The sequence below is a fragment of the Eubalaena glacialis genome, chromosome 6 (assembly GCF_028564815.1).
Source record: "Eubalaena glacialis isolate mEubGla1 chromosome 6, mEubGla1.1.hap2.+ XY, whole genome shotgun sequence".
NCBI lineage: Eukaryota > Metazoa > Chordata > Mammalia > Artiodactyla > Balaenidae > Eubalaena > Eubalaena glacialis.
Window position 1 is genome coordinate 56,389,477 of NC_083721.1, and position 23,000 is coordinate 56,412,476.

A 23,000-nucleotide genomic window follows, 5' to 3' on the forward strand; every position below is an offset into this window, starting at 1 on the left:
TGGGCTGTGCAGGGTTTAATTCTGGATCATTGGTGGGCCAAGCCAAGTCCCAGGTTCTCTGGCTACAGGGCCTGGGTGTCCTAGAGCTGTTATGATCATCTGGTGGGCAGGGTGGGAGCCCAGGGGTCCCAGGGCTAATACTGGTCCACTGAGAGTAGAGCTGTGTCCTGGGGCCTCTGGTTACAGGGACCTGAAGGTCTCAGAGTTGGTGTTTGGCCTGCTGGTGGGTGGGGCGGGGTCCCAATGGCTAGCTTTGGGGCCCCAGGACTCCCAGGACTAGTGCTGGTGTATATTGGGTGGGGTTGTGTCCTGGGTCCTCTGTTGGACAGGGCTGTGCCCTGGGGCTGCTGAAGCCTCAGGAGGTCTTGAGGTGGCAGGCCTGCTGGTGGGCAGGGCTGAGTTGTCCCCACACTGGTGCTGACAGGCTGGTGGGCGAGGGCAGGTCCCGTCACTAATAAACTAGAGGGAGGATTCCAGAATGGCACTTGCCAGCACCAGTGTCCTCACAGTAGAGCGACCTCCCCAAAATGGCTGCCACCAGTGTCTGTGTCCCCAGGGTGTGTTCCAATTGCCTCCTGCCTCTCTGGGAAGCTCCTAAAGACCAGCAGGTGAATCTGACCTAGGCTCCGTTTAAATTACTGCTTCTGCCCTGGGTCCCAGAGTATGTGAGATTTTGTGTGCGCCCTTTAACAGTGAAGTCTCTATTTCCCACAGCCATCTGGCTCTCCCGAATGTAAGCCCTACTGGCCTTCAAAGTCAAGCATTTTGGGGGCTCATCTTCCCAGTGCAGGATCCTTGGCTGGAGAGGTTGATGTGGGGCTCAGACCCTTCAGTCCTTGGAGAGAAGCTCTGTAATTGTAATTATCCTCCTGTTTGCAGATCACCCACCCAAGGGTGTGGGTCATGACCATACCACATCTCTGTCCCTCCTACCCCCGTCTTTGTGGTTTCTTCCTTATATCTTTAGTTACAGAAGATCTTTTCTGCTAGTCTTCAGGTCTTTATCATCAATAGTTGCTCCCTAAATGTAATTTTGGTGGGCCTGTGGGAGGAGATGAGCCTAGGGTCTTCCTACACTGCCATTTGGCCACTTGCCAAACATTTTAGCTATTACTCTGAGAAAGATGGAAACTATTAGAGTGATAATTTTGACATATGGCAAATGTTTTCCCTATTTATTTGTATTTTAATATGTTTTTGTTGCTTTTCCAGTTTTTTTAAGGTTTTTTTTGTTTTGTTTTTGGCTGCTCCACACGGCTTGCAGGATCCTAGTTCCCCAACCAGGGGTCAGACCTACGCCCTTGGCAGTGAAAGCACGGAGTCCCAACCACTAGACTGCCAGGGAATTCCCTGCTTTTCCCATTTTTATGTAGACGTATCTGATATAGAAAAGTATAGCCATGTTAAAAAGGCCCTTTTCCAAGGCTGTATATTCATTTATTTTATTTTAGTATTTAAAATGTAAAAATGAAACTATAAATTATTAACTTACCAGGTTTCATTTTGATAGGATATTATGAAGGAATCTAACTTTATTTTTTAGAATAGTTTTAATCATTCTTGCATCTCATATCCTACAACAGATTGAGTACAACTTTGTAAAAGTAGAGCTCCCAAATGATTTCTTCAAAATTTTCTTTTAGAGGTTTTAAAAATTATCTATAATCCCATCACTAGAGAAAATCAGTTCTATTTACTTACTTGAATTTATATCATGTGTGTATGCATTTTGCCATCTATATTTTCTCACTTTTTTTAGTTTTCAAAGTGCTGTTTGTAAACCATGATTTTAATGGCTGCTTCATAATTTGCACAATTATTGGACTTAAGAATATGTTTTCAGGTTTCGTTTTACTGTTTTTTTAATGTGTGATTATAAATAACACGATAGTTAACACCATTGACATTTAATATTTAATTGAATTTATTTTTAGTATATTTCCTATAAAAGCAATACATGTCCACTGTAGAAAGCTTTAAAAATAACCGACAAAAACTATTATCCAGAGAACCACTATTTAACGTATACCAAATCTTTATTCATTTAACAGCCATTTTTCAGTACCTATTATGTAACAGGTACTGCTTTAGATGTGAAACCTGTTCTTCAGAGTTAACATCCTTCTGTAAATTTAGTGATATGTCATGTCAGCCTCCTATGTGCAGAAATGTGTGTGCTTTTAAAAAGGGACTATGCTTCTTAAAAGTTGCATTGTAATCTGATTTTTCTCCTGTAACGTTAAGAGCTTCTTTCGATGCCATTGAACCATGTTTTACAGTATTATCTTTAATGGTTGCAGAAGTATTATTTGTGTGAATGTACCATAGTTAATTTAATGAATCTCCTATAGGCAGACACTTTAATTCTTTCTTTTCCAATTCCTGTTTGTACTTAAAATCTGTAACTTGTATATTTTGCTTTTCTTTGATAGTATAACTAATATGACCTCCACAAGAAGAATGACCAGTTGGAAAAGCAAGATCCCAGATATGTAAATAGGACATCCCTCTTCCATGACCTCCACATGAAGGCACAGGCAGCTCTGACTTTCTTCTTCATTCTTATACCATCTCTATGTGGATCTCAAGGTAAGCACCTTTATAATACACCCAAGTGTCAGTTGTTTGTATCATTAGGTATGAACATGAGCCACAAGGCAAGGGGGCTGTTTCCTCTGTAGCCATAGCTTGTCAACTTTTCTAACTTTTCTTCTATCTACTCTAAGGTTCTTTCTAATCTGTTATCTGCTACCAAATATAAAATCACTAGAAAGGCAAGTTTGATTGATTGGATGATTTGTTTTTTTTTTTAAGTGTAAGCTTGGTACTTACTTGACACTTGACAAAAGGCGTTATCAGGTTTGCTAGGCCCTGTGGCAGGCATTTTAAATTATCCAATGAAATATTAGAGGTGTTTAGTAGAGCAGTTAGGGAGGTTGACAAAAACACTCCTTTTCTCTCCCACCTTTCCATGTCTTTCTTCTGAGCTTGATGCCACATTCCTCTAGCCCTTTGTACAGAGGTAGACTAAATCACTCTAAGGCAAAGTGGGACATGGCAGAGTGGAAAGAGCCTCAGAGGAGCGGGCAGAGGAAAAAGACTTTGTGACAAGGCCATACGAACCCCCGATTATCACATCTCGGGTGGCTTTGACCAAGGTCAAAGGAGTTTAGTCCATTGTCCATAAGATAAGGTCCTTTCCAGTGCAAATATCACAGAATTCATAGACAGGGCACATGATCTACTTAAAATGTTTTGTGAATTGGTTAAAAAATCTGGATACTGCCTTCAGTGATTATGAAATGGTTAAGTATATTTTCTTTGCAAAAACCTGATTGTGATGAGTCCATTTGCTTTTTAAAATCACCTTCTGAAGTTGACAGTAAAAAAATATATAAATATATATATATACACACACATATACAAACTTATGTATATTAGGAGGATTGGACCTCTACATTTATATCCAGAATAATATTCCTTAACTATATTTTGATGGACTCATAGTATATCCTGAGAGTTGTCTTAAAGCCAAAATAAATGAATCACTTCATTTCCCCTTTTGGACTCCTCCTCTTATGTGCACCCTTTCTTGAAACTAATGTCTACATATTCCCAACAGACCCCTTAATGCAGCATTGTCTTCTACATGCTCCAAATATTTCCTAACCCAACCAAGTTAAGTTTATTCTATTCTTTTAGGGCCTGCTGGCTCCAGCTAGCTGGATAAACTAATTTGTTTTTGTTATAGTAGGTGTTAAAAATGAATGTGTTCAGGGAATAAAAATCAACAGGAATCTTTAATTTATATAATATACATAATTTCCAGCAACTGTAGCAGGCCGGGATCAGAGGAGAGATGAGACTATTGATCAAGCATGGAACAAAGTTTCTATGCTTTATGCTGTTGTCAATTCTCATGGTTACATTGACTACAACAGATACTCAATTGAAATTGCAGACACTCAAACATAGAGCTTAATGGCTTGTTTCTAGTAATTAGACTAGCAAGTGTTCTTGATAGATGATGTGGTCTGTTAATGATCAGGCTGCTGACCTAGGATAGTTCTTCTAGGTAGTCCTGATATAACCCTTGATAAGCACCCATCACTAATTCTCTTCATAACTGCTCTTGCTTTTAGATATGTCCTTTTTAGCTTCCTTCAGTCATGTTAGTATGAGTGAGCAAATAGTCATTGGAAGACTTGATGAAGATGTAATTCTCCCTTGCTCATTTGAGAGTGGGCCTGATGTTGTAGTTCACTGGCAGAATCAAGGTAACTACGTTTACTCATACTACAAAGACAGTGACCAGTTGGAAAAGCAAGATCCCAGATATGTAAATAGGACATCCCTCTTCCACGGTGAAATTCACAATGGGAATGCCTCCCTATCTTTCAAAAGATTACAGCTTCAGGATGAAGGAATTTACATATGCTATGTGGGAACATCACCTGGAAAAATCATAAACAAAGTGGTACTAAAAGTGGGAGGTAAGTGTACACATAACATTTTACAAAACATGACAATGATACCATTCCATGTTTTCTGTAATGCCTTCTTCTTAACTTAATGTGCTATGGGCTTCCTTCCAAGATAATACATACAAACTACCTCATTATTTTTAATGCATAGTGCCTCATAGTTTAGACATGCTATAATTGATGCACCTGTTCCTCCATTAGTAGGTATTTAGGTATTTCTAGTGTTTTATGTTACAAAAAATGTTGTGATGAACATCCTTATATTTAATACTGGGAAATGATCTGAAACAAAAGTATCAGAGGTAAAATTTTAATATGGCACTTATACCAGCAGCATAAGAGTATACATTTTCCCCTTAAGTCTTATCAGCACCTAATATTACCCATCTTAAGAAATTCTGCCAATATGATAGCTTAAAATTATTGAATTGATTTAAATTACATTTTTCTGTTTTCTAAATGAAGTTAATTGTAATAATATATGCTTTCCTCCTGTTTGTATTAACTTTATTTATCTAATAATTTATTTATTGGGAGGGGCATTTTCTAATGGGTTGTTTTATCTAGCTCTTGTTCTTTCTCCCTCTGTTCTATTTATCTGCTTCAGACCTTGACTCAGAAATCTAAGAATTATGGGTAAACAAAGAATCAAAAAGGCTCTGAGTCAGTACCTAAAGAGTACAAACTGCTGTGTGAGCTCTAGTTTATCAGCTTTGACACCCACATTTTGACTGCTCAGTGAGGCCATTAGATTTTTTTTCTAGAATTCTTTCTAGAGAATTGAGCTTGCTAGTTGCTATGTATCCATACATGCTCTTTTTTCCTTGTAGATCACCAGACTATATCTTAAGGTTCTACAGAGTTTTTGCTGTTTTTCCTTTCAGAAACTGCCAAGTTTTGCTCACAAAGCTTAGCTTTTCATTTCATGGGTATTAAAATAATGTGTTCTGCACAGATGGGCTAAAAAGAAGCTAATGACAGTTCCTCACGTGCCCTTCTTTCTCCCACATAGCTTTTGTCACACCTGTGATGAAGTATGAAAAGAACGCCACAAACAGCTTCTTAATATGCAATGTGTTAAGTGTTTATCCTTATCCAATTATCACATGGAAAGTGGATAATACACCTATCTCTGAAAACAATAAGGAAGAAGTCGGATCTTTGGGTCCTTTTTATATTAACAGTAGAGTAAATATTACAGGATCAAATTCATCTTATCAATGTACTATTGAAAACACATTGCTGAAGCAAACATGGACAGGGAGATGGACAATGAAAGGTAGGCTCCACAAGGCTTTCTGTGTACCTGTGTTGTCAGAGATTGGGAGGGAATGGGGTTTGATTTACAGGTTAAGAGAGGAACACAAAGGAAGGAAATGCATTTGCAGCAGTTAGAAGACCAGGACTGGAGTCCCAGATCTAATATTACTGGCTCTATTACCTCAGGCAATCATTTTTACTTCTGAGCGCTGGTTCCTCGTTGGTAAAATGGAAGTAATTCTTACCTTGCAAGGTGTTTATGTGTTGAAGGAAAACAATTGTGAAACGGAAAGCAGAAAATACATCCATGAACATTACTGTTTTTCTCTATGGTTCTTCTACATAGAATTTTCTACCTGCATTGCACTTTAGAAGATCAGAGGAGAAGGAAAGGATGCTTGTCTCCCAGCAGGTCACAAGCTCTAATTCTTGCCAGTTTTTCAACCAACAGAAATTAGTATTGCTTCTGTTTAGTCTCTTTATGTTTAGTCTTCTTAAGTAGTATTAGCCCATTAATCTTTATCAACACCTCTACTCCTTCCTCTCATTTATTTGAACAAACCCAAACTCTCACCAGTCTCTATATCTATAAGCTACTGTTTAAGAAGAGTTTAAGGAGAAGAAAAATTAATTTGGCACCATTTATCTAATTCTGAGGAAAATTATCAATATTGTTTTATACTTCACTAGAAACAAAGCGAATTTTTTCTGTAAATCTCTATTATATGGGGAAAGTGGAGGTTAGCTTTCCTTTTTGGCCTTCTCTTCCCCTGAGTTTCTTTTTTTTAATATTTAAATTTATTGAAGTATAGTTGACTTACAATATTATATTAGTTTGGGGTATAAAACATAGTGATATTTTTATAGATTACACACCATACAAAGTTATTATAAAATATTGACTATATTCCTTGTGCTGGACATTACATCTCTGTGACTTATTTATTTTGTAACTGAAAATTTGTATCTCTTAATCATCTTTAACTATTTTGCTTCTCTTCCCATCCCTCTCCCTTCTGGTAACCACTAGTTTGTTCTCTGTATCTGTGAGTCTGTTTCTGTTTTATTATGTTTGTTTGTTTTTTATATTCCACATATAAGTGAAAACATATAGCATTCGTCTCTATTTCTCTACATATTTCACTAATTATAATACCCTCCAGGTCCATCCATGTTGTCACTATAGCAAGATTTTATTCTTCATTTATGGCTTAGTAATATTCTACTTTGTGTGTGTGTGTAACTCAAATCTTCTTTATCCATTCAGCTGTCAATGGGCACTTGGTTGCCTACATATCTTGGCTATTGTAAATAATTGTGCTATGAGCTATGAACATTGGGGTGCACATATCTTTTTGAATTAGTGTGTTTGTTTTCTTCAGATAAATATGCAGGAGTCAAATTCCTGGATCATATGGTAGCTCTATTTTTAATTTTTGAGGAACCTCCATCATGTTTTCCATAGTGACTGCACCAATTTAAATTCCCACCAACAGTGCACAAGGATCCCCTTTTCTCCATATCCTCACCGACACTTGTTATTTATTGTCTTTTTGATAACAGTGATTCTGACAGGTGTGAGGTGATATCTCATTGCAGTTGCATTGATTTGCATTTCCCTGATGATTAGTGATGTTGAACATCTTTTCATGTGCCTGTTGGTCATCTGTATGTCTTATTTGGGAAAATGTCTACTCAGGCCTCTGCCCATTTTTAAAAATCAGATCATTTCGTTATTTTGTTTCATACTGAGTTGTATGAGTTCTTTATATGTTTTGGATATTAAACCCTTACCAGGTATATCATTTGCAAATATCTTCTACCTTTCAGTAGGTCACCTTTCAGTTTTACTGATGAGTTCCTTCCCTGTGTAAAAGTTTTAAAATTTGATTAGGTCTCATTTGTTTATTTTTGCTTTTGTTGCCCTTGCCTGAGGAGACAGATCAAAAGAGTATTGTTAAGACTTATATCAAAGAGCATACTACCTATATTTTCTTCCAGGAATTTTATGATTTCAGTTCTTACATTTAAGTCTTTAATCTGTTGTGAGTTTATTTTTGTATATGGTGTGAGAAAATATTCTAGTTTCATTCTTTTACATGTAGCTGTCTAGTTTTCACAACACCACTTATTAAAGAGACTGTCTTTTTTCCACTGTATATTTTTGCCTCCTTTGTCGTAGATTAATTGACCATAAGTGCATGGGTTTATTTCTGGGTGCTCTATTTGGTTCCAGTGATCTATGTGTCTGATCTTTGTGCCAGTACCATACTATTTTGATTACTATAGCTTTGTAGTGTAGTTTGAAGTCAGGGAGCATGATAACTCTAGCTTTGTTCTTTCTCAAGATTTTTTTGGTTATTTGGCGTCTTTTGTGTTTCCACACAAATTTTAGAATTATTTGTTCTAGTTCTGTGAAAAATGCCATGGGTATTTTGATAGAGGTTGCATTGGATCTGTAGATTGCTTTGGGTAGTATGGACATTTTAACAATGTTAATTTTTTCCAACTCATGAACACAGAATAGCTTTCCATTTATTTGTATTGTTTTCAATTTCTTTCATCAGTGTCTTACAGTTTTCAAATTACAGGTCTTTCATGTCCTTGGTTAGATTTATTCCTACATATTTTATTCTTTTTTATTTAATTATAAATAAGACTGTTTTCTTAATTTCTCTTTCTGATAGTTTTTTATTAATGTACAGAAACACAACTGATTTTTTGTACATTGACTCTGTATTCTGCAAATTTATTGAATTTGTTTATTAATTCTAATAGTTTTTTGGTGGAGATTTTATGGTTTTTTATGTATGGTATCATGTCATCTGCAAATAGCAACAATTTTAATTCTTTTCTTCTAATTTGGGTTGCCTTTTATTTTTTTTCCTTGTCTGATTGCTGTAGCTAGGATTTCCAATACTATGTTAAATAGAAGTGGCAAGAGTGGCATCCTTGTCTTGTTCCTGATCTTGGAGGAAAAGCTTTCAGCTTTTCACCCTTGAGTATGATGTTACCTGTGGGTTTGTTATATATGGCCTTTTTATGTGAATGTATGTTCTCTCCAAACCAACTTTGTTGAGAGTTTTTATCATAAGTGATTGTTGAATTTTGTCAAATGCTTTTTCTGCATCTTTTGAGATGATCATGTGATTTTTATCCTTTGCTTTATTAATGTGGTATATCAGATTGATTGATTGATGGATATTAAACCATCCTTGCATCCCTGGGAAAAATTATACTTGATCATAACATATGATCCTTTTAATGTGTTGTTGAATTAATTTGGCTTACAATATTTTGTTGAGGAGTTTTGAATCTATGTTCTTTGGGGATATTGGCCAGTAATTTTCATTTCTTGTAGTGTCTTTGATTGGTTTAGTATCAGGGTAATGTGGCATTGTAGAATGTGTTTGGAAGTGTTCTCTCCTCCTCAATTTTTTGGAATAGTTTGAGAAGGAAGGTATTAACTCTTCTTTAAATATTGGTAGAATTCTCCTGTGAAGCTATCTTGTCCTGGACTTTTGTTTGTTGGAATTTTTTTAGTACTGATTCAGTTTCATTACTAGAAATCAGTCTGTTCAGCTTTTCTATTTCCTCCTGAATTAGTCCTGAAAGAGTATAAGTTTCTAGGAGCTTATCCATTTCTTCCAGGTTGTCCTATTTGTTGGTGTATAACTGTTCATAGTATTCTCTTATGATTGTATTTCTGTGATATTGGTTGTAACTTCTCCTGTTTCTAATTTTATTTATTTAGCACATCTCTTTTTCTTGATGAGTCTGGCTAAAGGTTTTTCCAATTTTGTTTATCTTTTCAAAGAAACAGCTCTTAGTTTCATTGATCTTTTCTATTGTTTTTTGGTCTCTACTTCATTTATTTTCACTCTGACTTTTGGTATTTCATTTCTCTACCCGCTTTGGTCTTTATTCATTCTTCTTTTTCTATATCCTTTAGAAAAGATACGTTATTTGAGATTTTTCTTGTTTCTTGAGGTAGGTCGGTATCGTGATATACTTCCCTCTTAGAATTGCTTGTGATGCATCCCATAGATTTCAGAACATTGTGTTTCTATTTTCATTTGTCTCAAGGTGTTTTTTGATTTCCTCTTTGATTTCTTCATCGACACTTTGTTTTTTAGTAGCATATTGTTTAGTCTCCACGTTTGTGCTCTTTCCAGTTTTCTTCCTGTAATTGATTTCTAACTTTATACTATTGTAGTCAGAAAAGATGCTTGATATGATTTCAATCTTCTTAAATTTATTGAGACTTGTTTTATAACCTAGCATTGTGAGTGACCTATCCTGGAGAATGTTCCATGTGCAGTTGAAAAGAATGTATATTTTGATGTTTTTTTGTATGGAATGGTTTCTAGTTATCTATTAAGTCCATTTAGTCTAATGTGTCATTTAAGATCATTTGCTTATCTGGGAAACTATTTCTTCTTCAATTCTGAATGATAAACGTCCTTGGTAGAGTAACCTATGTTGTAGGGTTTTTCCCCTTTCAGCATTTTAAATATATCATACCACTCCCTTCTAGCCTGCAAAGTTTCTGCTGAAAAATTAGCTGATGGTCTTATAAGGGTTCCCTTTTATGTGACTCTTTTTCTCTTGCTGCCTTGAAAATTTTTTTGTCTTTAACTTTTGCCATTTTGATTATGATATGTTGGTGTGGATCTCTTTGGGTTCAACTTGTTTGGGACTCTTTGAGATTCCTGGACCTGAATATCTGTTTCCTTCTTCAGATTAGGGAAATTTTTAGCCATTATTTCATCAAATATGTTTTCTACCCCTTTCTCTCTCTCTTCTCCTTCTGGGACACCTATAATATGAATGTTAGTATGCTTGATGTTGTCCCAGAGGTCCCCTTAAACTATCCTCATTTTAAAAATGTATTTTTTTTCTTTTTTGTTGTTCTGATTGGGTGGTTTCCACTATTCTATCTTCCAGGTCACTTATACATTCTTCTGTATTACCTAATCTGCTCTTGATTCCCTCTAATTTTCATTTCAGTTACTGTATTCTTCAGCTCTTTTTTATATTTTCTAATTCTTTGTTGAAGTTCTCACTGTGTTCCTCTGTTCTTTTATTGAGTTTGGTGAGCATTTTAATGACCATTGCTTTGAACTCTTTATCAGGTAAACTACTTATCTCCATTTCATTAGGGTAGTTCTTAAATTTGGAACATATTTCTCTGTCTTTTCAATTTGTTCAACTCTCTGTTTGTGTTTATAAAATTAGGCAAGACAAGTACCTATCTCAGTCTTGAAGGTATGTCCTTGTGTGAGAGTCTCCCTATGCAGTCTCCGTGTGCCCAGTGGCTTTGGTGGGAGAGCTGGATATGAAGCAAGCATGGAGAGGAGCTTTTTCTGGGGCACACCAGGGCTATCACTGGCATGGGCTGGAGCTGGGGGGTGGGGTGGGCTAGAGTTGGAGCCTGGTATGGACTGGGGCTTCTCCTCAGGTGTGTTGGGGGCTGCTGCCTTGGTGAGGGGTGGGGACTAGAGCTGAGCCAATCACAGGCCAAGGCTTCTTCTGGGGCATGCTGGGTGTACAGCCTTGGTAGGTGCAGGCTGGAACCAGGGGGGGCTAGAGCTGGAGCCTGGCACCGGCCAGGGCTTTTCCTGGGGCATGTGAGGACTACTGCCTTGACAGGGGTGGGGCTGGAGCAGTGCAGGGTCTCCCTCATGGGTGTGGGTCCTGACTAGATCACTTCTCTTCCCCTCCTATTCACCTTGGTGTATTTTTTTCTTTATATCCTTAGTTATAGATAAGCCATTCTGCTGGTCTTCAGGTCATTCTCAGAGAGAGTTGTTCTACATGTAGTTGTAGTTTTAGTGTGTCTGTGGGAGGAGGTGAGCTTGGGGTCCTCCTACTCTGCCATCTTGGTCCTGCCTCCACCTGAGTTTCAAATTCTCAAAATATTCACCAAGAAGACACTAAAAATATGAATTATTCACTACCTTTATATGATGTCAATAGTGTGAGCAGCCAGTGTTCTCTGTTCATCAGCCAGGCAGCAATGGAAACATGGGAAAGGGTTGAAAATATTAAATTGCAAATATTTTCCACGGAAAATCATAATTTCTTATGTTTATTCAGAAATGAGTATCCTGGAGCTCCAACAGTTCCTTAGGCTCAATGCTATTTTGTCTTGTTGAGGATCTATTATGTGCCAAGTTTTGTCACTCTCAGACTGTGAACTTAAGAACCAGATGTGTACTAGATGCTGTGGACTCTTACTTCTGGATCCACAGCATCTAGTATAAACAAGTAAAAATAAAACTAAACCAGGAACGTAGCATACAAAGAGAATGAGTAATTCTGTTCACTGTGGTTGGGTATGGATCAGGTTTTTACAGAATATATGCTTAAGGAAGTTGCATAAGGGCAGAATTTTAAAAGAGCAGTAGGAAATTCCCGGAGAACATAGGCATTCCAGGCAAAAAACATACTATATGCAAAAGCACAGAGGAGTAAATATTGCTTGAATTTGTGGAAATATAAATGGTTGAGGGTTAAACTGAAGTATCAAAAACCAGATCAAATGCCTTCATCTTGCTAAAGAGCTTGAGCCAGCCCTGGAGGTAGTATGGAGCCAAAGAAGGATATGAAACATTGGAGTGACTGGAAGTGGCATTTTAGATGGCTTGCTTTGGCATTACTCTCTCGCAGGTGGACTGCAAAGTAGGTATGTCTAGAACCAGGGAGAACAATTCATGGTAGTCCATAGAGGTCAGCTGACAGAACCAGAGAATAGGAAGGACAAGATGGAGTTAGCTCTGGAGGGGCAAGCTAAGAATACCCAGCAGAGTCCCTGTTCTAAGAGTTCGGGCCAGTGAGGAATTACCTGCACAGTTAGAAATACACTTCTTATGTGCAAGAAAAGAGACTCTGTCTTGAAAGAGAGATTAAGAAGTGGTTGAGACCATGAAAGTAGCAGAGACTGCCACGGTGTAGATAGTGACAAGGACGTAACTCCAGCACTCAAGGTCAGCAGCAGATCACTGAGTTTAAAAGGCTGGTAACCATAGCAACATTCTTGAGTGATCACCGTCAGGCTGTAGGAGTTAAAAACCAGGTGTGTCACCTCCCTAGCTGGCCCAGGCTTAGGCCTCCGGAAGTCTAAGCTTAACCTTGGTGGGAGACTTTGAAATAGTGGTAGTAAAGCTTTTAATAAACTCCACAGCACAAATATCTCATTGCTTTCCAAAAGGTATTTTCAAAGATATTTCTAAGTGTAACTTAGAAAATTCATTTGAAAATTTTGTTTTCATTAATCTTTACTTTTCTATTCTGTTGTTAGATGGCCTTCGTAAAATGCAAAGTGAAAACGTTTCACTCTCGTGTAAACCTGAAAACAGTTTTTTCCTACCAAATCAAGATTTCATAGTCATTTGGTCCAGAGTGGACAGTGGGAATTCTTTGGTCCTGGCTTACTTTCTGAACTCCTCACAAGAAACAATTATCAATGAACCCCTACTTTCACGGAACAAAGAGCTGATAAACCTGCATGACTTCTCTTTGACTTTGAAGGATCTTCGTCTTTCAGACAGTGGGGAATACTTGTGCAATATTTCTTCAAGCAAGTATACTTTACTCACCATCCAAACACTGCATGTAGGTAAGTTACAAGTAGGGTTGGATAACGGTTTTCGGGTACAGCATTAGAGATTGTGAACATCAAACAGGAAAATTAGGTTGCCATTTCAAGAATACCTTTGAATAGAATTTCTGAAAATACTGTCTTACAGGGATACTTCCAGTCAAGACAATCTCCTTCCTTCAACCACAGGCAAGTCTTGCATTGAAAAAAAAAAAAAGAAATTACTCCCAGAAGATTTCCTTTTTAGGGTTTCAGGGCTTCAGAAATGAAGAGGGAATGTTTTGTTACTCTGTGGGCTGAGCATCTTCAGTTCCTGCTTACCACTGTGCCTCATCTGTGCCTCAGGGTCTGGGTTTGGGGAGTTGAGGCTGTGTAGGCACAGGAGAAAGTTAGAATTTGGACTCTGCTGGATGCTGGGGAAGCATGGTCTGTGAATCTGGTGAAAACAGTTATCAAAGGACATTTGAAACATTACGTGTATGCCTGATTCGGCTTTTTTTTTTTTTTTTTTTTACCTCTATTGGTAGCTAACTGGTAAAACTCATTAATTAAAATATTTCTAGTCCAGTATCCACAGAGTCATGGAATGTGTACTCATGAAGTTGACTTTCAAGGTGGGCTGATCACCCTTACCCTTAAGTGATCAACTTGACATCATGGGAGACCATGGCGCTTCTCTTTCTATTCTTTATTAAAATATGAGTCAGTGGAACATATGTTTTAGAAATATTTTTATTATTCTAGTTATGAAAATTAGGAGAAATAACAGATTTGAAGGTTTGGAGATCCTATGTAGTACATTTTGGAAATAAGAATACAGAGTTGTCCTTGGGTCAAGGACAACTTCAAATAGGTAGAAACTTCAAGACACTGAGTGATAACACTCCCTTTGTAGAGTTGCTACTTTGAGGGTACTGAAAACTGAGATGCAGATGAAGCTCCTATTTCTCCCCAAAATAGGACTGTCACTTTTATGTAAAATACAGTTAAACTTTAATTCTATTTTCTTAAATGTTGGATTCATTTTGGAGTTTAGAAAAATAATCAGGAAGAAACAGTCTGAAGACCACATCTGGCCCATCTTTCTAATTAGAGGTCTAATTTTCAGTTTACACAAAGTGAAGCATCATGACCATTCCACCTCTGTCAAAGAAAAGCTTTTCAGAACCTCTCATTCTGAAGTAAAATACTGGTCAGTTGAGACTACAAGAGGGTTTGCCCATACTTCCCCCCAGAAAGAGGTCTATAGCAGGAACTACCCCATCAGGGCAGGGAACAGGACAAACACTCCTTCAAGGAAACTTGGTGTTCTGTACTGAATTGCAATTTTCTGCTTGCTGCCTTGCCCAGGAAATACTGCAGTATTTGAAAAGGAGGCCCAGATAGCGGGGCTTATGATTCCTAGAGTCTGGATCTTCTCTAGAAAGGTTGCACTGAATTGAATGAAATTAAATAATTCTTGCTAAATTTTGCTGCTGAATCAATATGTGATCTTGGACAAATCCCTTTACAGATGGGGGAACTGAGGGTCATGGATAAAGTAAGAAGCTATACATTGCAGAATTTTCTTCAGGAGGAAAAATATGCCTATGAAAACACTTTAGGAAGTCAACATTTCTACTTAATTTCTCCTTCTCTACATGGGTATAGAATTTCAGGATGACAAATATGTGGAGAGAGTCACGTTTTATTGGTTGTAAAACATTAAGTAAAAGTATATTCATAAAAATTGACATCCGTTATACAGAGCTGTTCATTTTAAAGAAAAGCCATAATTATCTTCCCCCCTGAATTTGACCTCTGTTCTCTAATGCTTGCTCCTTACTCTTTGGTAGAACATGGATTATAAGATTAGCTGGTTCTGACTTTGGTTACTCAAGGTCTCCAAGTTTCTGGCTTCTGAGTTCCCCGCTTCCTTTAATACTAATTATAACAATGCTAGTTCCAACCAAGATGCTGAAAAGAGTTCTGGCTCCTCCAGTTATTCCTGAGGAGCTCCAAGCACTATTGGTTATCCTAGTGGTCACCTGTCACCTTTTACTCAAGATCATGGCTCCTGCTCAGCTCTTCCCATCCCCTCTGCACTGCTCATCTCTATTGCTCTAGGATCCTGCCTTCTCCAAGCCAAGGGTACACTGCAACCTTCCTTCATCCCCCAAGGAATGCGGTAGGCTGAGGCTAGTTTGTAGTCATAATTATTCCTTTGTAAAAGTGTGTTAATTATCTTATTACAATAAAAAACAATAGAGACTTAAAATACATAGAAGACTCATTGTCTCTCAAGTTTTCAGACTTTTTCTCTCCTCTCATCCCCACTAGGCCCCAAATTGGTTAATATCACAGCTTTGGCAGGTTTCCCACAATAGACACATTGAGGTTGGGAGGTATTATTTATGCTCATGAAAAACTCTGGTCCAGACAGGGCTGTTGTTCATATCTTTAATGGGTCTTTTCACTAGGAAGAGTCTTTTCACTAATATGAAATCTGTCTCCCATCCAGAATGCAGAAATAGCTAGTTATAAAATTAGTAAACATACTCTACTCACCCATCTATACATTTTCTTTTATTTTCTGGTAACTTTTCTTCCAGCTTATAGACTTTTTGTTTGTTTTATTTAGAAGCAAGTCAAGGAACAGTTGTCGGAATAATTGTTTCAACATTGGTGGCAGTCGCAGTTTTGTTGCTTTCAGGGGTAACTCTAGCCATTAAATCAAGAAGATGCATCTGTTTCCGCACAGGTAATATCTCACGGAGGATTTGGTCGTGTGCCTAGGTGTTCAGGTAGAGGTGTATCAAAGATACATCTGCAGCTGCACACCTACACTGCTGCTAGGCATGTAAATAGATCTGAATTTTCTGCAGAGTTGTTTTTAAACTTTTTCAAAAATTCTTTAAAAGATGCCCACATTTCCACCTAACTATTTACTTCTAGGAAATTATCCTGAGTTAAATGGTCAGAGACACAGCAAGCTATATAAAAGCACATCCATTGAATCACACTGCCAGTTTTTCATTGAATATTTTAATAAATAACAGGAAATTGATTAAATGAATTGAAAGTCACATGTTATTTAAGTTGTTTTATTTGTCTTTTTTCTACTAAAGAGAGAAAATTTAGATCTGGCAGTAAAATAATACACAGGATGATCTGAATTATCTTGCATTGAAAAATAGCTGGAAAGAAGCCAAAACGTTCTTTGCCTTTGTAGAGAGGTACTACACATCTCTCCACCACACATCTGCCCACGTACTTTTATTATGTCTGGACTTCCTTAAGTCCCTGGGCTCTGTTTTCTCTTTCTTTGAGCTTCGCCTATAGTTGCTACTGCTCAAAACAGCATTGTCCTTGATGGGCTCTTTTATTTTAATCCTTGTTAAGTTTTAAGAAAAACTTTTTCTAAATTTTCTGCTAGAAACCTGTGTTACTTACAGCAATTTAATTACTTGTAGTAATTTAACATGATACATTAAGATTCCATGGTCACAGGACTTCTTAAAAGACTTTGCTTTTATCAACAGAATTAGATCTATGAAAAGCTTGAATTTACTTATTTCCACATTTTACAGATCAGAAAACTAGAATCCAGAAAGTTAACACAAATGCTAAGTAGGTATGTGAAACAGACTCTTATATGCACCACCTAAGATGACCCAGCTAACCAGTGGCAGAGGTAGATCTAGGCCCCAAGAAGCTCTCCCTTCTTTCATAATCTCTCCGAGAAAGCTCTGAGTGTCCTGGGAGGTTGAAATAGATCCCATGTCCCTTCTTTTGATTGATATTTGCCTATTGCCCCTGCTGAAGTTAGGGTTATTTGATATAGCAGACACCATTATTGAAGGTAGGATTTTAAGGGTGATAGTGAGTGAGGATTTCACGAGTTGTAGCCCTGTGATTGTTTATAGAAATAGGTCAGTCCCCTTACTTGTTGCTCCTGTCTCTTAGCTGCCAGAAGTAGAAAAAGATGGGAGGTTGCAGGTAGTCTAGTTTGTCCCCCACGTGCAAACCCTAATATAATGATACTTGTGATTAGATTAGGTTCAAATTATAGGAGAGGGGGCACTACATACTGCTCAAGAATGATGGTTTAGTTTCTATATTGGAAGTGTGCACAAGTGAAGTTCCAACACAAAGTACCTGGCACACTCAAAACTGGACAAAGGGGAGCACAGCAGACAGTGCATTCCCCCAGAAGTTTGTTAGAAAACCTGAACTTGAAGGGACAAGGAGAAAGAGCGGTGCCCAAAACCTGCAAGGAGAGTCATGGAACAAGCTGTGTTGTAAGGAGGGCGACCTTCACTCAGAGGACACAGCTAGACTATAGGGAAGGAGCTAGAATAAGTACCTGATTTTGCCCTTCCCTCCCTTTGATCTCCACCCCAACTGGAAACCAGAGGGAAGAGAAGCCCTGCAGGTAGAACCCATCCAGGTCAGCTTCCCGTGGCAGAGAGCAGGATGGATTCTGATTCTGGAGGAGCAGTCAGGAGATGTCAGCAAAAACCATGTTAGGGTATTGACCACTTAAAATAAAAAGAAGTTCCACAGTTCTGTAGTTAGGTGGGCTGAAAATATATTTCATGCTGTTAAACTAAAAGTCACAAAACCTCCAGTTCCCAGGTTGTTGTTTCATATGACTATGGCTTGTATGTTTTCTTTTTAAAGTCCCTTTTCTATTACGCTGTTTTAAAATGCCCTTAGTATAAATGATCCTAGATTTTAGCAAGACCCAGAAGGAAGGCCTTCCTTGAGAAATGACATTATGTCTCTTTTTCCTATCCATCACTACCTTGGCTATTTTCCATTGTTTATATTTGGTAGGAATCAGGCCAACAATCTTAAAGAGCCAGGAATTGCTGGCCTGGTTGAATTGCCTTTATCCCTGCTTTGGAGGACTTGAATCAGCCATAAGAATTTACTGCTGTCTGTTTCTGATGAGGTATTTGTACATTAAATGCATTTTTAATGCTGTTTGTTGGAAAAAAGATTTGAAGAGGGGAGTAACTAACGTGCTTCTAATAATTATACTGAGGAGGGAATAAGGGAGAATTTGGGTGTTTGCGAAGACATGTTTTTCTAAGTTCTGTTTTTTCTTGTAGAAGGGCAACCACCTACTGATCAGAGATCTAGCCATGCCGGTACTGCAGAAGAAAACATGGTAAGGCATTTCCTTTATCAAACTATTTATAGTATAAGGATGCTACTGTAAAAGGTAATTGAAGTTTTGACTGATTCACACATCATCATGCAGGACTTTTACACAGAAAAAAAGGCAGGAGGGATTGCAGGATAATAGAATGGGAAAAAAAAAATACACTTAGGCTTTTCCCACTGTAATTAAACATGCTCTACTTGCTTAAATAAGTGCTTGCTCTTATCATCTCCAACTGTTATTTGTAAAGATGATTTCAAATGGCACTATGCACCAATATACTTATTATTCTGATGGAAACATGGGATTGCATAGGAGTGGAAGGCAATACAGACAGATAAAGAAGAGAAAAGCAGACTATAATTTCTGCCCGGACTCAGACTGCTGACCTTCTACACTTTTCCAGCCACTTCTAGGTTCCTTCAGAACTTATAATTCACTTACGAATTATAGCTTGATTGCATACTTCCTTTTTGCTGCACACCTTTTATTATTTATGAGTTCCATTAATCAGAATAAATAACAGTAAAGAGTGGGGTAAACTTGTTTTTCTACTTGTTAAAATCTCAGGAACATCTAGCAGGAAAATTAAAATTGACTGATAAGACCCAGACTTCATAACTACTTATTTTATAACTGTCTCATGGATCTCTGATTACAGATGCAAACAGTAGCTTAAAGCTCCCTCCTCCCAAAAAAACAAAACAAAACGCTACCAGCGTTAAATACTTAAGATAAAAATGGTTATTCTGACATGAACAACAGTGATTTTGAGTCCATTTTTCTTGGTTCTAGGCTCTTTCAGAATATTCATTCATTAAAGGAACTGAAGACAGGAGTTGACAACACAGCACAAACATCCTTAATATCCAGTGATCTCACCTCCCCTTTCTTCACTGCGATTCCAGCAATGGCTTGTCATGACCTGACAATTCTACCGTTGCAAAGACTTGTGATACTGGAAAGAGAATAATTACGTTCTTTCTCACGACCTAAGAATCATTCATTGACCCCCTACATGCATCAAGATTATAAATGCCTGGATGCCAAGGATTCCAGTTCAGCTTGGAAAAGAACTATCTATCTCATTCATTTACATTCCTGCTGCAATCAGCCCAGGAGGCTACAGTGAGGTTTCCGCCAAGAACTCAGAAGAAATGAATCACTAAGAGATGATTCAAAATCTGATTAACTAATGATGGGTGAGTGGTAGAAGCAGAAGTCACTTTAGTGAAAAGGTGAAAAACCAGAGCCTAGAAAACAAGGCAGTGGATTTGCTAAAGTATTGTACTCTAGTTTTATATGAATGGTTAATATCAGTTTAATCAACTAGATTTAGTATGGTGACTCTTAGGGACCCCAAAGAGTAAGAATGTCAGTATCTCTAAGACTACCCAGGGTGCAAAGGGCCCTATCAACTCAAGAATTGACATCTCTGGGGTTGGGTTGTACCTTTCAACACCAGGGTTTGCATAGCCGAGTGACCCTAGTTATGAAGATAATTTGATTTACTCTTTTGGCTCAGTTGTCATATTGTTAATTAGATTTCTAATAAATTTAGATTTTCATATAAATTTTTATGCAAGGAGAGAATGGATAATTCAGCTGACTGGATGATCTGTTCTCAATTTTATCATCAATATATAAGAAAGAAAGCCTAACCAGGACTTTTGTTATCTTATTCAAGTTTTTAACCGTATAGTTTACAGGAGAAAAACCAATCCTCAATTGTGTATTAATACTACCTGGTCCAATTTTCTTTATCAGCTGGACTTCTTTCACAATCTCCTAGTTTGCACATAGTTCTGTTGACTTCAGGTATTTGCTACAATGTTGTGACCAGTGTTCATCACAAATGGTAGAGTATTAAGGACGCTTAAAGAAAAACTTTAGAAAAGGACAGAAGACACTTGGTGAGGAGAAAGTGCTCAGAATTGCTCTAGTCTACTTACGGTGATGAGGGTGATAAATTTCAAGACCAAAGCAGACACATTGAGGATGGCGGACAAGAAAGATTCTGTGTCCTTCAACGCCGCTGAGTCCCTGAATTAATCTTAGAGCCACCTGTGTGAAGCAGGTTGGATCAGAGAGGCAGACTGCTGAGAACGACAGAATAAGGATTTATTATAGAGATTCAACATTACACAACTGTGGGCACTGGTGAAGAAGTCTGCACCAGGCTGTCCCCTCTGCATCTGGTGCTGGGCCTGAGGTTGCTGTCGGTCAGTTGTGCCAGCGGTCAGGAAGGACGGCTGGACACGGACTGAGGATGGACTGGAATTTATAAGAACAAACTGGACCCCATGCGGTCTCTCAGGGCCTCCAAAGTCAACACTGTGAGTGACCTGTAAGATAAGCTGGCGCCCACTGCCATGGAGCTGCACACCTGCCGGGCGAGCATTCTGACAGGAGCTGAGAGAGCTGCGGGTCCACGGAGCTGTGGCCCATCCCAGCTAGCTCACCTTTTTAGCCTGGAGTAATATTTGCCAGCTATCATCAGTGTGCCTGGGGCTATACATTGCCCTTATGAGCACAGAAAGAACCCAGCTGTTCCTTCACTTCTTCCTCTCAAATCTGGTGCATATTTCTCTTGTGACCAACTTTAATCCAGAACCACACAGGAAATGTACCTCCAGCTTAGCCAAATTGGTACAATACAAAGACAGCATACCAGCTATCACTGATCTGAACATCTTGTGTGGGGTGTTGCTTCAGTGTTGCACAAGTATGTAGCCTACGTGGTTGTCCAGCAGGAGGGTTTTACCTACAAGTGCAAAATGCCTAACTATGACTATATGTAAATCACTATAGAATGCTAAGAAAAGCCTGTTGTCTCCCACCATTATTGGCTAAAAATATAGACTCACGGATGTAGAAATAAGGCCAGCAGAGTTCACTAACTTCAGTAATAACTGTTTACCAATAGGCCCTAGTCCCCGCAGACCATAACATAGCTCATGTCTTCTGTGATTACTCATTAAGAAGCAATATGGACAAAGTATTTTTTTAACATCAGAATTTAAAAGATTCTTGCATCTATTTAATCTTTCATGTGAAATGTTTACTTGCCTCTGAGGATCAAAAAAATCCCCACTACACTTGGAAGCAACAATATTCCCTTTTATTATTTCATTTTCTGATCACCTTGTTTAAACTACTTTTGACACAGCATAAACATGTTTTTTTAAATGTCTGTTTCACAAATGAGTGGCTATATCAAAACAGAGACTTACAGATACAGAGAACAAACTAGTGGTCACCAGTAGCGGGAGGAGTAGAGGGAGGGGAAGGGGATTAAGAGGTACAAACTACTAGGTATAAAGTAAGTGAGACACAAGGATGCAATGTACAGCACAAGGAATATAACCAACATTTTATAATAACTTTAAATGAAGTATAACCTACAAATGTCGAATCACTATGTTGTACACCTGAAACTAATATAACATTGTAAATCAACTATACTTCAGTAAAAAAATTAAGTGTATGTTTCAAATGCAACTTAAGTTTCTGGCCATAAAACAGTACCTCCTTGTACTTCTCCAGCCTCTGTCCTTTATAAACAAGGACTGGTCATTCTTCATGAACCTGAAAAACAGAATATCAGTGTGTTCTGTGAGATTCCTGTGACTGACTTTCATTAGTGCAACGCATACCAAGAACGAAACCCAGTGCTTTCCAGACGTAAGCAGGACTTAGCCAACTCTTCATTAGCTTCAAAAGGAGGCAGGGAATTGAGGCAATTATCTGCATGAGAGAAAGCAGACACCGGTAATTCACCACAAGGGTGTGCTCGGTCACTCAATTTTCTGCTCGCCTTGGATTGCCAGAGAAGGCAGCGCCCTCTATAGAAGACCCCATGAGGGAGAGACTAGCCACATCACCAATTTGCTCCACAGACCTGATGCACAGTTCTATCAGAAAACCTCTTCCTTTGGTTTATGACAGTTGAAGGAATTTCAGGCTCTCCTCCTGTGAATGGAAAACCGTTAGTCATTGCACTGCCAAGGACGATTTTCCTATTCATCTCTGGCCTCTCAGAAGCAATTTCTGCTTCACTCATTTTATTCTTTGTTGGAAATAATCGTGACAAAGTCGAATGCATTACATCTGTTTCCGAGGCCCTTCGACCTCCTGCAGCTGAGTGCAATTGCCGCACGTGTGAAGTATTTCCCTAAACAAATCCATTACATGGGGTTGCTGGGCAGCTTCTGCACAGAAGACCCCAATCTGAGGCCATAACACTTCTCAAACTGAGGCCAGAGTTCAAACCACTTAACTGGACCTCTCCTTATAGGCCTTATCCCTGAGACAACTATTTGCTCATCAATAAGAAATCTCTGGAGTCTGCAAATGTCTCATATTTCTCATATTTGGATCCAAATATATTCAATATAACCAACTTTTAGTCTCTTCTTCAAAAGAGATCCTTCGCCCTCCCATAAGGTAGTATTTATTATTGGCTGCCCTATCTACTTATCTTGCAGGGTTATTAGTAATTCAT

General features: G+C 38.2%; 1 protein-coding gene across 1 annotated transcript; it reads left to right on the forward strand.

Annotated features, from left to right (window-relative positions):
• The first annotated feature begins 2,525 nt into the window (after positions 1-2,525).
• HHLA2 (HHLA2 member of B7 family) lies at positions 2,526-19,339 on the forward strand. The gene is given in 8 exon segments (XM_061193050.1): positions 2,526-2,589; positions 4,143-4,493; positions 5,497-5,763; positions 13,048-13,365; positions 15,939-15,955; positions 15,958-16,087; positions 18,444-18,502; positions 19,292-19,339. Coding segments are annotated over 8 exon segments (1,254 nt in total).
• Positions 19,340-23,000: the final 3,661 nt, after the last annotated feature.